General features: G+C 48.5%; 1 protein-coding gene across 1 annotated transcript in view; it reads right to left on the minus strand.

The window, feature by feature from the left end:
- The window catches only part of LOC144173358 (BDNF/NT-3 growth factors receptor-like), a 523,417-nt gene extending 508,499 nt beyond the window's left edge, over nucleotides 1-14,918 (minus strand). Inside the window, exon 1 of the mRNA XM_077701827.1 lies at nucleotides 14,573-14,918. Within this exon, the coding sequence (XP_077557953.1) occupies nucleotides 14,573-14,723 (151 nt within the window). The 5' untranslated portion in view covers nucleotides 14,724-14,918. The remainder of the gene's footprint in view (nucleotides 1-14,572) is intronic.
- Nucleotides 14,919-17,345: the final 2,427 nt, after the last annotated feature.

Raw genomic sequence — 17,345 nt, forward strand, 5'->3', positions numbered from 1 at the left:
ATTCAAGTGTTGCGCGTGAGTGCAAGCTTCCCCTAATTTATTGTTGATGATGACGTAGGACAGTTTTTCACGTGAACTTTAAGTGTTATTAAGTATGCGGCGCATGCGCGAATCTTGTTATATATGCAAACATCTGGCTCGGAAAAAAAGAATCATAACCCATTACACCCGGTGAAGGTTGATGACCAGCGAAGCTTTTAAGCAAACGACGTGACATAGAGGTAACGTATAATTTAGGCAAAATTTTGCCTCACATCAACGCCCTTAAACTAAGTTTGTCGAGCGATAGCGCCCACAGAATTGCAACGCAAGACAAAACAGAGACGCTGCTCAGTGCAGGCGGCGCTGTAGACGCGAAAGCGCAGTGAACTTGGATGGAGCCTTCTTGATTAACTTTTTCATGTCCCTTACTCTTTCACCCTCTCCCTCCCCTTGAAACTCACGAGTAATTAGATGCTTTCACGGCACAACCGCACGAGGTGCTGGGCGCCTCCTTATATCCCTTACTCTTCCCCAATCCCCACTGCGCACCCTTCCCCTTGCAACGACCGACCGATTAGACGCTTTCACTGCGGGGACCAACCAAGGGCTAGCTTGACCTTGGGTGGGCTTTAAGGTCAGATTGACGCTACAAGGGACGAGCCGTTTCCTGTGCTTGACCGGAAATTATAAGCTTAGTTAAAAAATCAGTTACACTAGCATGAGTCCCGTCCGTCTTTCTAGTTTACTATTTGTCCAGCGCCAACATTTCGAATACTACGAACATACTAGCCGAACAGCAAGTATTTTTAAATAAACTGATAGCCGAAGTCAAAGAGTTTTGTAGCTTTGTAGCAGGGCAGTGATGCGAGTGTTCAAATATTGCGAGCGATGCAGGCAAGAAGACGGTAAGGTGGAAGATACACAAGGTTAGCGATGGATCCAGTAATCAACAAACTATAGAAATCATGGTAGCTTTTGCCAGTACGCAGGCTCTTCCTTAGACATGTTGGCCCACCGTGAACTTTGTACAGCGAGCAGATACAACGCATTAAATCTTTCTGTCAATATCCTGACTGCCGCGATGTTTGCTGCTTTCGTATTGCTTTAGTTACGTTTGCTTAACCCTACCTATTTGAATATCACGTTTTTCTTTTTATTGCACACCCCTGAGAGATAACGTGCATAAAGCCTACCATTGATTGTCTATTCAAAAGAGTGGCAGGTTGCGCTTTGTCATGTTTTTGTATTCAGTTAGTCCGCCGTAGCCTGAAGATATGTACAGCATAAACTTCCTTTACGCCAACGTGGTACTCTTTGAAGCATCATGCCTATAAATTTTAACCGCTTCCCATGCTACTAGTTGAAAAAAAAAAAAAAACAAGGCAAAATATGGCTTTAAGTCCGTGTATACGCGTCTTCGCAGCCGAAATGACAACCAAATCGAAGTTGTGCTTTCATTTAATACTGCCAATGTATACGTGCAGGTTTCCTCACGTAATTCGAGCGCCATTGGGACAACCCACGCGTGAGCACGAACGGCACACTCGAGTCCCAGCCACCGTGGCCCGTGGTACCCGATGTCGAGCCTCACCGTGTCACCCGTGCTCCAGCGTTCGCTAGACCTGAGTTCGATTGTCAAGGTATCCCAGATCGAACCACAGCGGGGCCTGAGCCGTACGCAAACGGATCCCGTGAACGTGATCCTGTTTTGACCTGTTTTGGATCAGTTTTGACCGGTCGCGGTACTGCGCACAAGGTCGCCGTCCGTAACGGACGACCTCATCTGGGACCGGCAGGACACTCGTCCTTGGCAAGAACTGGCGACGGATGCGTCATGTTCCGCCGAGCCTAAGCCGCCTTTAAAACATGATCCCGTGTCTCGCATCTTGTGCTATGTCCAGTGTCTGTACTGGCGACCTGCCACCGTAAACATGTCTGTTGCCACAACCTCTGCGTCTTCCGAGTACATTCCAGCCACGCGTCGCGCGTGCAGGCGTGATTCGTTGCCCAGCCAGCCAGTAATCGCCACAATGAACTTGGCATCCAAATAAAAATGCCAGGTTTTCAGGAACAAAAGTAATCATTGGAAATTCGCGATCCCGATTTCTATATATTAAGTAGTTATTAAGTATATAAGTGTATTTAGTATAAACATTTTTTGCTATTTATTCTGTCCAGAATTGTTCTAAAGATCTAAAGCTACTCTTCAATGTGGGATGTTCGTCATTTTAGGATAACTAATTGCACAAGAAATAATTGCAGTGGATAAACGAAACTGCGTAATGTACCCAAGTGCCGCGAGACTGCGGCTTTAAAAAGAACGACAGTTGAGCGCAAGCTAGGCGAAACGGCCTTTGCCAAGGCAAAAGCGGCGCTAGAATTTGTCGGAAGTATTTTTTTTTTCGTGCTTATACATATTCGCCGCCGCCGCTGCTTCCGGTGTTCCTTTTGACTCCTTAAACAATGTACTGGAAAAACTCGCGTGTAAATTGAGTCATTAAGCACTAAATTATTTTAGCTGAGTTAAATCCCGAATTATCCGAAATATAACAGAAGACGGTTATATAATTATTGATGCATTTCAGCCACGACAATTCGAGTGATATAATTTTAATGCCGGTTTCAAGCTACGCGAGGCGTTGTATCCTAAGTGCCCCTTTTTTTTATTTTTATAAAGGTATGCATTGTGATGATACTGGAGGTTCTTACATTTCAGCCATTTTTAGGAATGCACTTTGACCTTTTGCTGTATCACTCCAAGGGAAAAAAACAAGATACAATACCATAACCCTCCTCTGCAAGCTTTCATAACAGCTTCATTGCCCAGCCCCCTTGAAAGAACCTTCAAGGGAAGCCGCACCTTAAACCGCGTTTTTTTTAATATTTTGAGTACTTAGCTACAGACGCCTGCAACACCGCACCAGTATTACAACGCACTGTGAATAAGGTCCGCAGCTTATTATTATTACGCTGTGTTATTATGGTTCTCGCAACGCCTGCAAAAGATAACAATAACAGGCGTAAGAAAAAAATGGAGGGTACAAAAATTGCACGGTGTAAAGAAGGACCATTTTGAATATGTAGTAGAGTATTTTAGAAAAAACTCCCACCTCCCCTCGCGCGAACCCTGTGTAGATGCGACGCATAGGCGGAGCGGCGAAGGGACCGCGTTTTATAGCGCGCATAACGTTGAGGGGACTGCGTAAGCCGGTCCCAGTCGATGACGACGTTGGCGTACTTGTAAAGCGGCGTGGACTCTAGGGGTTTGAGCCAAGCGTGGATGTTGCTTCGCCGGAGAACGGCACACCGGTTATATGCGCAGCGCGCCCGAAGGAGAGGAATCCGCGGAAGAGAGAGTACTGCACATGCGCCGGCCCCAGCGCGTCTGCCGCGGCTATGACGCAACACAATCTAACACAATCCACTTTAATCTAATCCAATCCAAATCCAAGCCAAGCCAAGCCAAGCCAATCCAATCGAATCCAATCCAATGCCCCTCGCGAAAGAGTGTTCGCTATCGGAGAGGAGAGGGGGTGAGCGGCGGAGAACGCAGCTGGGGCGGCGAGGAGAATGGGGGAGGGGCGGACAGCGCCGACGGCGACGACGCCGGACGGACAAGGCGAGTGAATGAGATGCTCTGCATCTAAAATTGGTTGGGAGCGGGCCACCCGATGCGGTTCTGCGACCCCCCGATGCTGCTTCCGAACGCGTCCCTCTCTTGCGGCGCCTGGCCGGCTGTTCGTTCTACGGTGTTGCGTGTTGTTTATTTTGTGCCGGCGGCAGCCTCACCATGGCAGCAAAACGGTGCCTGGAAGCCTCGGCACGCTTACAGTTGCGAACTTCGATCTCGGCCTGGGTGAGCAGCTTTTTTGGATTGGGCAATCAAGCGGGAATCAAGCTCGTGTACGTGTCAGCGGTGCGTGTCGACGAGCATGATTCATTTCACCAACTCTCCACTTTCACCCCTTCCCATTACCGTCTTCGGATTGAAGATAATATTGCCCGACTCCCTCTATCCAGTACCTCTTCCCCACACACTTCTATTCCCTCAACTTTTCTCTTTTTCAACGTTAAATTGCCCGCTTCAGTTGTCCTTCCTTGGCTGCTTCGCGAAAACGGTTAGAAACACCATGGAATATTGAAGTCATGAAGGATGCATCCCATTGAAAGGTGCAATGTCGACTGCCAGACAGACCTGGAAGAAAATGCATATTCGAGACACCGGCTGTCTAGGGGACTCGTTCTGGCATTTGCATGTTTATCGTGATTAATTAATTCATCCGCTTGATTCATGCGCCCATGCAACTCTGCTCAGCCATCGCGTTTGGTTGTTACCATGAAGTTGCCATACAGGCGCCGTATTTTATCCCAGAGCGCTTGCGATTTCGTGAAAAAGGTCGACTGCCATCACAATTTAATGAGAAATTCTAAGTGTTGGCAAGAAAAGGTGTTCCAATTGAGGGATGGTGCATTAGAGCAAGAGCGAAGCTGCTCTGTACTAATTCGAAATAATTCAAAACTTCAATTTCTTGTTTCTCGAATGAACTATAAAATTGACTGCACTCGCGTGTAAGCCGCTGTCACACCGTAATAAGTGTCTTATTGTCACATCATGCGGGCATTTACAACGACAACAAAAACTTACCGGTAAAGCAGTGTATAATTGCACATTTGAACAGCCCGTGCTAAAATAACTGCTGCTAGAGGAAAGAAGTTTGAAAAAAATTAAAGCCGCTCCACTCAATGTGAAAGCTGTCGGAAGTGCAGAGCAGTGATTCTCCATAATGGGCTCTAGCGCCGTTATCCGCTCACTGCTAACACCCAATGCAATTACAATTTCCCGCCTTCGCAGTGCTCGCACGCCCCCTGCCTGAAACTGCGCCACCGGGAGTTCTGTTCTTTTAAATGCAGAGCATTTCAGTAACTCACGATGTCACCCGCGTTGACGTCCGTCGTAGTCCGCACCGTCGTAGTCCGCACCCCTCCCCCTACACTATATATAAAAAATACTATCCGGCGCCTGGTTTCGATCCCTCGACCCTGCGGACGGAACGCAATGTACATGGTGCTCTACCCACTGCGCCACAAAGCCGACACAGAATGGGAGGCTACGAACGCGCCTTATGTCCTTGACTCATTCAAACTACCTCAAGAAGCTGCTGATACAACGCATTCACTACCACCAACTCCCCAAACACTAAACGCATTTACTCGAGTCCCCCTCGCGGGGAGATGGGCCCAATTACGATGGCAGTGCAACGCCGGCACGTGCGGGGAGAAAAGAACAAAGAGAACAGAACTCCCGCTGGCGCAGTTTCAGGCAGGGGGCGCGCGAGCACTGCGAAGGCGGGAAATTTGAATTGCATGGGGTGGTAGCAGTAAGCGGATAACGGCGGTACAGGCCACTATGGCGAATCACTGCTCTGCATTTCCGACAGCTTTCACATTGAGTGGAACAGCTTCTAATTTTTTTGTGCTTGCTTTTACTCACGCACGTGCCGGCGTTGAAAACCAACCCAACGTGAAAACCAACCCAACGAGCGTTCCTAACTAAAGGAATGCGGGCGCTGCCGGTTAATTACGTATATTAGATGCAGAGCATCTGATTCACTCGCCTTGTCCCTCCGGCGTCGTCGTCGTTGTCGTTGGCGTTGTCCACCCCTCCCCCATTCTCCTCGCCGCTCCAGCTGCGCTCTTCGCCGCTCAACCCATCTCCTCTCCGATAGCGAACACTCTCTCGCGAGGGGCATTGGATTGGATTGGATTGAATTGAATTGGCTTGGCTTGGCTTGGATTTGGATTGGATTGGATTAAAGTGGATTGTGTTAGATTGTGTTGCGTCATAGCCGCGGCACGTTGCGTCATAGCCGCGGCAGACGCGCTGGGGCCGGCGCATGTGCAGTACTCTCTCTTCCGCGCTTTCCTCTCCTTCGGGCGCGCTGCGCATATAACCGGTGTGCCGTTCTCCGGCGAAGCAACATCCACGCTTGGCTCAAACACCTAGAGTCCACGCCGCTTTACAAGTACGCCATCGTCGTCATCGACTGGGACCGGCTTACGCAGCCCCCTCAACGTTATGCGCGCTATAAAACGCGGTCCCTTCGCCGCTCTGCCTATGCGTCGCATCTACACAGGGGTTCCCGCGAGGGGAGGTGGGAGTTTTTTCGCCTCAAAAGTGCCTATAGTTTTCTTTGCGCTAAACAACAGGAGATGTAGGACAAGCGCCAGCGGTTGACGAGTTTTGAGCGCTTATGAGTCATGACTATATAAACCGCTTGGCTTTCGAAGCCTTTGTGTTACGCCGCGACGACAGCCACTACGGCGGAACGCCGTGTGGCTCTACTTGGGTCCACCGAGCGAGCTACGACGAGAAGGCGAGCCCCTAAAGTGCTCTGCACTTAAAAGTTCGTGCTTGGTGAAACCTAACCTAGACAAAACACCTCACGTTTGCTTGAACTTCGCTAGACGCCTGACTCCGCTTGTTGAACCGGTTTGGGCAGTGATCGTGAAATCCCAAATTGTCTACCGGACATGACTGCGCCGCAGGTTATGTCAGCTCTAAATTCGATATTTATCATCGATCTTTGTCAGCATGGTGTAAGAAGTTTAGCCGCTCCGTGGTTGTCAACATAAGCACAATGCAAGCCCGTCCACTTTAGCCTTTTCCCATTAAAGTGAAAGGCATAACTACACAGTTTTATTTATTAATGTATTTTCCGTATTTGTACTGTATTTTTGTGAAGGGCCATCATAAAAGTAAGCGAGCGTGGTGTAGTTAGGCGGCGTCGCAGTGCAGTGCAAATGGACGTGAACAAATATACGAAGGTTCATGATTAGGTACTGCCTTCTCTTGCGTAGCATCTTTATGTCAGGATGGGTGTGTCTTCTGCCAGGGAGTGTGGTGGCCCCTATAAGCGAACATCCCAGGAAATCAGGCCATTGTACATACAGTGGATAATGCAGAGAAACGCAGGTGCTGAATCGGTTGCCCAGACGCTGGCATGAACACCCGCCGGCGCAATCACAACGTTTCGCTGCCTCACGTGTTGTTAACGCGTTAATTTGACGTCACGGTCTACTCAAAGACGGTGTCAATCAACTGCCGTTACTTGATTGATTGATTGTAGGGTTTAACGCGTCGACGCAACGAAGGCGATGAGGCATGCCGTTTTGGAGGGCTCCGGAATAATTTTGAGCACCCTGGGATCTTTAGCGTGCGCCGAAATCTCGTACACACGGAACTGCCGTTACTTGAACACGCAGCTCGCGACATCGGTGTTTCATCTTCCGCACTTCGGAGGTCTCGTATGTCGTTCACCGCCGTATTTGCTCCTAATGGCGCACGTTATGACGGGAAATTGGGTAGCACAATCCCGCCCCTCCACATCCCGTCACTTAATTTTAATGCGAAACATGCCTTGGATACTTCGCACACTTTCCGGCACCTGGCTCGCTGGCGATGAGACCATCAGGCTCTTACGCAGAGCCATCCATCACGGGCTTGCCTGTAAAGCGTGCACCACAGCACAAAGAGTGTTATTGCGGCGAAGCGAACGTCAGTGTAATGCGAAAGTTCCTTCCTCTATTTCACACAATTCATATACGCAACTCGTGCTGAAGGAAATTTTAAGCGAAGCTTTTATTTCCCGGGTTCTAGGTATTTTTCATGCCAGAGAACAAAAAATAATGAGGCTCCACGCGTTTTTGAAGCGCGAGGCGCTGCAAAACGATCGTTCCGATGTGTATGAATGCACGCGGTCGCCACCAAAGTCGCACGTCATCTAAATACATGATTTGGACCTCAAGCTTATAAGTCTCCCTACCGGAATAGGCACTTTGAGTATATTACCTATCAACAAGGCAGTTTCTAGATCAGTGAAGTCAAAATGAAAGTGCCTGCGTGTATGTATGAATCTTTCTTGGAGATGACAGCCATCAACGCCCAAGAGAAATATAATATGCTCGCACATTTTACCCAAATCTGTGGCATTTTTATATCATGGGCTATAAAGCTTCGCTGGTCATTCACCGTCACATAGTGTAAAGGCTCATGGTTGTTTTTTGAGAATGCCTTCGGGGTAAGAACGAGATACTCTACCAAGGCAAGCAATCGTGCACGTGTAAAGCCAATAATCGCGGGTTAATTCTACATGAAGGATTTTTTTAGCAGCAGAGCTGTTTAGGTCGACACAGATACGTTTGGCGTAGGCAGAAAAGGGATGACGACGATCGCTGCAGCATAAAACACCGTACATACTGTAATGTTCTTTGCTTTACATTGCAAGCCGCTTTGCACTGTTCGTGTCCGGCTGCTTCCTTTCTCGTGGGATGCGCTGTCAGTGTGGGGAGAGCCTTGGTCAAACCCCAGCTCTGCTGTTTTTCAGCCTTGCACCACTAGTACAAGCTGTGCGATTTTTTTTATTTTATCATGCGTCCAGCTGCCCAACGTTCTAGCAGACGCAGTCGTCCTCATATGTAAAATCTTAATCAGCTGTGTGTCAGTCTGTATTCACTGTCATATGAACTATACATCGGCCAAGAAAGCAGAAGATTCTTGCGGTATGCCTAGCTTTAAATTCGGTTCACACGAAAATTATAGGCCAATGAACGAAACATATAGACAACCTAGTGACTATTAAGCCTGCCTAACAGAATATATCACGGATGCTTCGCTCTAATTAGTGTTACTTACCCGCCGCGGTGGCTCAGTGGCTAAGGCGTTGCGCTGCTGAGCACGAGGTTGCGGGTTCCATTCCCCGCCGCAGTGACCGCTTTTCTGATGGAGGCGAAAAGCAAAAACGCCCGTGTGCACGAGATTTCGGCGCACGTTAAAGATCCCCAGGTGATCAAAATTAATCCGGAGCCCTCCACTACGGCGCGCCTCATCGCCTGCGTTGCGTCGGCGCCTTAAACCCTACAATCAATAAAATTTGTGTTACTTCCCGCACCCCCTGTGATGGTGAAGCAATTTCCGCATTGCTTGTTTAGCGCCCGAATAAAATGAGCACACAAGAGCATGCGAAATATATCTCATATTTGCTGTACGTCGTATGTTTACATGTTTTCTATGTGCGGCTTTCGTAGTACCGTGTTTGTCAGGTGAGCCAGTGCCACTGTGCAAGACAACAAATTACGGAGGCCAAGGTTCAGAATGCGAACTTATAGCCACATGATAACCAAGGAATAAACAAACCATCGCGTACCGCCTATTTAAAGACTGAAGTAAACAATGGCGCCGTTGGGAACCAAGGTGGGAAAAAAGACCCCCTCGTGATACTGACTTACTCTTCGAGCACATTGTGAGTGCGCATGCGCGGTCATGCATGAAGCAAAGCTCATAAACCACCGACCAGACCATGTTTTTATACGTAAATGCCACGCACTGGGGATTTTTTATATTTTCCTCGGGAATCTCGCGATAAAACAACCAACTTATCAGAGGGAGAACAGCGTATACAGTAAAAGCTCGTTAATTCGATCTCGAAGGGGACCATGAAATTGTTCGAATTAAGCGGAGCTCGAATTAGCGGGCAAGGGCTAAAATAAATGGCCATCGCTCCACACTGCGCAGACACAACGCAAAGAAGCCGCCTCGGGACTCGTTATCACGAATTGGGCGCTAGCACATGTTTGTAGGTGATTTCGTAAATAATGTTCACGGAGCTCGAACAGCGAACAAAATTAACTGGTCAGTCAATTATACACCGAAAACAGGCACCGGCTTGCATTCACGTGAGCAGCGAGCCGTAATGTCAAAAGAATGACGCTGTTTATGCTCGAAAACACGTTTATCGTGATCGAACTTATGCTCGAAAATACACTGAAATCACTCTGGGCCGACTTCTTCTGCGAGGAGCGATGGGATCCAGGGGATCCCAGTTCGAATTACCCGCTCTGGATAGCGAAGCATTCGAATTATCGGGAGTTTTCCCCTCATTGAATTATGCAGGGCTGTGCCGGGACCAGGGCATCCCTTCGAATTAGCCGAGTTCGAATTAACGAGCTTTTACCGTATTATGCAAGCGCACTTGACCGAGCGCGATTTAGTCCCCTTTTTTTAAATGAGGCCTTCCACCAAAAACGGAGCTCAAACTTTTAGCAAAAGCAGTTCAAGGGATTGCTAGAAAGCAATTATACTGTCTATCTAATTCCCCTCCCTCCCTTCCTCCCTCTTTTACGTCATTCTTTTTTCTTATGCAAAGTCCGCCCCTCCAGGCAAACACAGGATATACGAGGCCCCTTCGATGTTGACTGCTCTTTTTTAAAGGGGACGTCGATTAAAATTAAGTAACAGTCTCTGATGTAATGCGCGAAAATTAACGCGGAAATTCGGGGGTGCCCGTCGGAATAGGCTTAAAAAGGATGCCGAGAAAACACAAAAACCCGAGACTCGTCTTTTTTTTTTTTTCGGGTAAAATTACAGGAGCGTTCGAACAGGGCGTCTGGGGGCGACAAAATCCGCATTAATTTCGTCTACATTGCGGATTAACCTGGTGGAGATTGCTCAACGTTCGCAGAACAACTTTGCCAGCTCCGTGGGGACGCGGAAGTCGCTCGCTTATTATTACCTCCGCCAAAGGCTTCCCTCTTCGGAAGAATCCCGGTGAATGGCTTCGAGTTCGTTTAAACGGACAAATGGCCTCAAGCTTTGAAGGGCGGACTTTCAATCTTGTCGCGGGCGACACGGGGCAGGCGAACGCGCACACGTCTGCCCACTCGTTTATGAACCATAATGAAAAACACAGACCTTCAGTGAGGTTAAACGTCTAATAAAATATCGGCACCAGAGAATATTGGGATGAATAATAGATGCAGACACTCTGGCACAAGCGAAGCGCTAGGCTGGCTTTAGGGTAGTGACGGGACGAACTTTTTTTACGGGGTGGTACAATTATGACGCTTTTGACAATTTAAAGTTTTTTTTAATTATTTCAAGAAAATCCTGTTCTTGTGGATGTTTGAGGCTTTAAGAAAGGTGGTACGGGCCACACACTTTCATTCATGGTCTTTTGTGCATCGGATACTTCTTTGAGCGACTGAATTTCGGTCAGAATCGATTACTTTCCCGCTCGACGGCCACGAAAGCGTACGGTCAGCCCCAGTTTCTAGTTGTGAGATTTTGCCTTATGGGTGTATTACACAGAGGAACCTGTTCCCAAGAGTTTTGAAAATGTTCGTATACAAGGTTCAAAATTGACCCCGTTCAGATTGATGGGAGAATAATCGTGATGCAAACAAGACCAGATGTACAATTAAAAACTTTTGAAACAGTATAACTGTATTCGGTAGTATTCATGCTGCTTTTCGAGCTGTGCTCGGGTAAAGTTTTTTTCTAATTATTTAATTCACCCCATTTAGGCGAGTTATGAGTATGTTATTTGTTTTGTTCTTGCGATAGCAGCATTCCCTGAAGATAAATTAATTCCAAAAGTAATAACACAACAATATTTTTTCCAGTATACAAAGGCCGCGTATCATTTCCATTTTAACGCCTCATTTATGAGTTCAACAGAACTCTCTGGCTGCCAGGCAACGATTACCTGCCAAATGGGCTGCGAAATGTATGTTTGTTTGACGGTGGGTTTTAACGCGCCGACGCAACCCCTGGGCTATGAGGCCGTAGTGGAGGGCTCCGGATTAACTTTTTTGGCCATCTGGGGTCTTTAAAGTGCGCCTAAACCTCGACACACGGGCGTTTCCGCTTTTCGACTGCACCAGAAAAGCTGCCACTACGGCCGGGATCGAACCCGCGTCTTTGGGCGCGAAATTTAAATTTGTGTACCATAAACACCGCAATATTTGATGACGTGGAAACGGGAAAATTGTACATTTTTTACTGCCATGCGCATTTCTTCGCCATAACCGCTCTCAGTACGGACAGCAGAGAAGGAATGCACGCGTGCAGCAGTTAAATGTGTATTACATCCAGGTTTTTACGCCATGTCCGTATTTTACCGCTGTGCGGTTCATTATATGGCGGTTGTGGAGTACGTCATTGTGGTATATTGAGGACCAGGAAAGGCTGCTGTCGGGCTAGTTGGTTGGGTAACACCGATGACGCCCGGATAGCTTATTTTGGTGTTGTTCCAAGGCAGTCTTGACAATGAAGGAATATATTACATCATTTTTAGCTATCCAACTGCAACGCAGTGAGCTGGCTGTCAGTTACCGAAATTTAATTGATGCCTACGGTGATGAAAGAGCAACCCATGAAGTTAAACCTGGATATAATGAAGTTGAGAGAAAAATCGCATTTTTTCGTTACATCAAGGTTTTCGTTACAAGCAGGTTTCGAGTAAAAACTCGCGGGAATGAAGCATAAACGAAACCAATATGCTAGGCATCAGTGATGCTGAACTCACCCTTGTTCGAGGATATATTTCACACAGAAAAATGGCGTAATTTGGGCTTGCTGCTGCTACACGGCCCCCGAATTTACAACCGTAACGAAGTATCACTTTTGCTTTTTGATACTTGTCGATGCCTGAACGCATTTCAAGAAACAAACTTATGCTGAAAGGTCGCCTTTTCGGGAACTTCGTGGTCTTTTCTGCAGTCAAAATTGTCGAAGGGATGCTAGCTGGGGTACCGTACCGCACGGTGACGTTCTTTTTTCTCGCCGGCGGAGACCGCATTTAAAATTGGGAGCTTGTCTTGAAAAGACAAACCTTTTCTTAATCGGGCAGCAGTAGTCATCCACGAACCCATACTACAGTTATCAGTGGAGACAGGCGACTACACGCCGACAGGCTGGCCTAGCACCTAACCGACATCGCACTCACACGTGGAAACGCACGACAGATTGCGGTGCGGGCGAAATTCGTTAAATTAAGGCATTTCGCCATCCGATTTTTCAGACAAAGGGCATGAAACCATGACTCAGGTCACAAATACATGGGCTTCAATGAAGGTGGAAATGGAGAATTGAAAAACTTCGTTAAATCCAGGAATACGTTACATAAGGGTTCGTTACGTCCAGGTTTGACCGTATTCGCATTGCGCCGATTATTCTGTTGGCTAAACAAACCATTAATTAATACGCTAGTCACCCAATGAATGCGGGTAATGATTCACCTTTGTATGAATTGGGCAGCTGTTCAGTAATAAATAGCCCTCTTCCACCGCACCCCCGAGACAACTGGCCAGCATTAAAGGGAGCCTGCAAAAACTTTTTTTCAACTTTTTTTGAAACCTTAAATCATTTCAGGACGTAGTCAACAGACACATCCAGTACTTAGATTAGGGGGTCGCAAAGTACTTCGGCCAAAAATTACTGCTCTATGTCCATCAAATAACAAAAATTTGCTCGAAAGGTTTTTCTCTCTTTCCCAGTCTTGTCTTTCTTCGACCGATGGAATTACGTTGTTACAGCGGTGTAGCGGTCATTGACTCGCTTTCCTTCATTTGCAGCAATTAATGCATTCGATAGTCACTTTAAAAAGAAAGCCAAACGAGCAAAGCAGAAACAGAAGGCGCATCTACTGCAACGAACAAATCACGCAGTGCCGCTCCGCGCTGGTTAGCTTTCGCAGTGCTCCCAGACGCGAAGGAAAGAGTGAAAGCGTTTATCGGAAGTGTCGCAGGGTCCCTTTAAAAACTTCGCGCTCATGGCAAATAAATTTCAGACTCACGAATATTCAAGTTTATCATTTCAACAGAAAAGAAAAGTCATAAAATAAGAAATAAAGTGCCGTGGATCACACACATCGACAATTGTCGAGACAGTTTTCCACAAGTTTTTGACGATAAATAGATAACAAATGGAAATGGTCGCAATGACTATCTTTTAGATCGTTTTTCGTAACACGGTCGCGCACAGCTGGGTAGCCATAGACAATAAACAAAATAATTCATTCGACGCAAAGCGAGACTGTTACTTTAAACATTGTCATCAGTGCATGCAGTTCTTTTTCACATTGCTAACATTGCATATTTCACAACCTTTAGGCCGCCGTATAATAATTACTATTCCGCCAGTATAAATCTGCAAGTTCAGTAATTGCAACACAACACCGGCCGCTTCCACGGCACCAAAGTAGTATAATACGTCATTCAGTATTGTAATTCCGCCAAGTCAGTACGGGCGTGTTCTATACAAATATTTCAAATGTTAGTCGGTGGCAAACGAAATCCCACAATCAATCGAGTCACTTCTGAAAACATTTTTTAAAGCTTCATTTTTGGCTCTCGCGCTGTCGAAAAGATTGAATCGCTGGATGCCGTACGGCTGCGCACCAGACAAATAAACTCAGTGAGAGTGTCCGCGTGACATGCGTGTAGTTGTGTAGTCAAGATGTTCCCATATCAAACGGTTGTCCCATTCCAGAAGAAAAGCACCTGTTAGCAGTGCAAGCGATAAAATAGCCCGCTTGCATTTCCAACACCGGCCGCTTGCATTTCACCAAACGTCTCCCCCTAGAACGAGCGGAAGTCATGTTTTCTGGGCGCAAAGAGCAACTAGCCTACCTTCGGGAAGGCTGGCTGCTCATTTTTACGCCAGAATTTTCCCCCCTCCCCAGTGAGAGGAGCGCGAACAAGAGCAGCAACAGGAGGGACAGGCGTGCAAGGAGAGACCGTCGGCGACCGCTACCTTGTCCGTCGAAGAGGGCCGCCGGCCGAAGCACCGCGGGGGGAATCCGAGGTCCTCCGAGGTTCAGCTTGCGGAGCACATCCGAGTTCGTGAAGGCGGGCGCCGAGTGCGCCGGCGGCTGCGGCGGCTCACCGGTCCCGTTCTGCGCCATGTCCGACGGCGCGGCTGTCAGCGGCCGGACTGCGGGCCGCCGGCGTCGCACCGCGGTCCACCAAACTCCGACGCCGAGCCAGCGCCGCGGGCCGGGACCCGCCGGAACAAGCCGCCGCACCACGTGGCGGCAGCCCCCGCCCCCGGACAGCGTGCTCGAGCCGCGCTTCTTGGAGCGCGCAGAGCGGGCGCGCGAGCGGCCGCAGCTGGACGCCGTCTTCGCGGCCACCCGCGCCCACTGCGCGTCTTCGGCCAGCGTCGCCTGCCAAGCGGCTGCCTTTTGCGCACAGAATTTTGTGCACGCGGGCTTTGAAGAAAACCGCAGAGGAACGCTACGGAATAGTTTAGACCAACTGAGCTTTCTTAACTGACGTGGCAGAAACCTCTTACACACGGGCATCTTAGGCAGGGAAGCTCTTCAGCGTTGCCCTAAGCACCTTTTATAAGTTTGGAGCGTACGTGCGAGCATCGTAATTTTCAGCACGAACGCTAGCCCTCAAATTGATGGGTTGCCAGTGCGGGAAACAGAACCCTGGCCTCGGTCTGCCAGTGCTAGGGTCAGAAACAGCGGGGATAGTTTACGGAGCGGAAATCAGGACCCCTGCGCTAGGATTGATTTTAATTTTCAATGTACGACATTCCGGTTTTATATTCAAGTTCTTTGGCTCATCAAGACGCAGCCTGGGACGCGGGACATGAATTCTCCGCGGTTTGTCGATTTTACCTCACTTCGGAACAGAGCCTATGTTGAAGAGCGTCCATAGCGTCCACAGCCGAACGGTGCCTCCAAGGGTCCCTCGGTGCCGGAGCCGGAGACGTCAGCGCATATATGGTTATACTGCAGGTGTCAAAAAATAAAGTACGCTGAGCACTGCCCTATTGCAAGCATGGCATGCTCATTTCTGTTGAAATAGAGACGGAGGGAATAGCTGCACCCTTCAATGTGGCTAAGAGTACGATAACAAACCAGTAAGGAAACGGCACACGCACTTGAGAACTCCATTTTTAACACGAAACAAAGTACGCTCTGTGGCAAGGCTCACAATAATTAATCATTGCAACAGAAGAGAAAAGGACCTAAAATAAGAAAAAAAGAAGTACCATGGAACCCACACACACCGACAAGTCTCGAAACAGTTTTCGAGACAGTGTCATGTACGCTGGAATGGGCGGTAATTTCCTGAACAGAAAACGCGCAACTTGCAAATATATTTTATGCGAATTCCAGAGCCTCATAAGACGACGGCCACGCCCTGAGCGGATAAACTTCGGCTTCGCCGAAGTTTATATTTCCGGCACCCGAGCTCTGATAGGGATAGCTGCCTTATTAATGTATATTATTCTGACCTCTTTTTACTCTCTCTATACGCCCCGAGCTTCGTGATCGCTGCGCCGCCTGCCGGCGCTCCTCCGCGGCGTTGGCGGGATGTGCGCTGCGTGGCTGATAGGGGGCTCGTGCAGTGTTTTGGTTCTGTTTCGCTTCTTTTTGCCTTTTCGCGACCTAAAAAAAAACTTGTTATGGTGACGTCTATAAGCAAAGAGTACGTTCAGGTCACTTGAAAAGCAGCTGCGTCTTCGTGAAGTACTCGATCGCCTGCATGAGCTACCAGGGGACGCGGTTCTGCGCGCTCCGTCGCCGCTTTTCCGGGCGTCAGGTCTGGCCATAACACACCAACCACCCCCATCTCACATATTCTCCGATTCTAAGACGGCCGCACGAAATTTCGCGCGGGGACACATCTCCTTCCCTGCTCGCCAAATTCTCCTATCCCGCCCTCCTCCCAACAAAATCATAATCCTGCACTGGACCCCCGGCCACGTGGGCTTTGGCGGTGCGGAAACGGCCCACCTGGCCGCTCGAGGACTCATTTACCGAGCACCAGACGTGGACGTCTCACAGCACGGCGCACGAAACGCTCGCGAACCCCTGCTTACTTTTAGCGACATTACCACACATTACCGCCTACAGCGGCTCGAACTACCGCCCCCTCACACGTCTCTTCCTTCACCCTTGGACAGATTATGGCGACAATTACAGACCCATTCCCTCCCCACCAGACACGTCCTCCACCACATCTATCCCACATTATATCCCTGTCCAAACTGCCCGGCATGTGGCGCTCGAGATACCACGCCACACGCCATTTGGGAATGCCCCTCTTTACCCCCGCTCCGTTTACCCAACCCTCCCACTACCTGGCTGGAGGTGACCGGGAGCTCCTCGCCCGAGCTACAGCTCCTGACCGCCACTAGGGCTCAGGATTACCTGGCGCGCCTCCCTCACCTGAGGGACACTCGCTAGGACTGAGCCTCGTCAGAAATAAAGTTATTCTCTCTCTCTCGACGGTAGCAGCATATCACCCCTGTCACCTCCAAATATGTCTGGCACAAATGAATTTTACTATCGACTCGTTTATACCTGATACTGGCACAGTGAGGGGTTGGCTTCGTTTTGCAGCGTGGTCAATGAATGCGGCTTCGTTTTGAATATATACGTCGCAGAAAAATATGTTTCGGTGATGTGATTACCCAATATCTGATAATAACTTGTGCCTTTTATGGGAATATAAGCAAGTATATTCCAAAGCTGTGGGTGGTTGAATATGTGCCCACTCACGCCATA

This window comes from Haemaphysalis longicornis, unplaced genomic scaffold (assembly GCF_048455015.1).
Source record: "Haemaphysalis longicornis isolate Haplotype H1 unplaced genomic scaffold, Haemaphysalis longicornis Haplotype H1 scaffold_1, whole genome shotgun sequence".
In the NCBI taxonomy this organism is placed as follows: Eukaryota; Metazoa; Arthropoda; class Arachnida; order Ixodida; family Ixodidae; genus Haemaphysalis; species Haemaphysalis longicornis.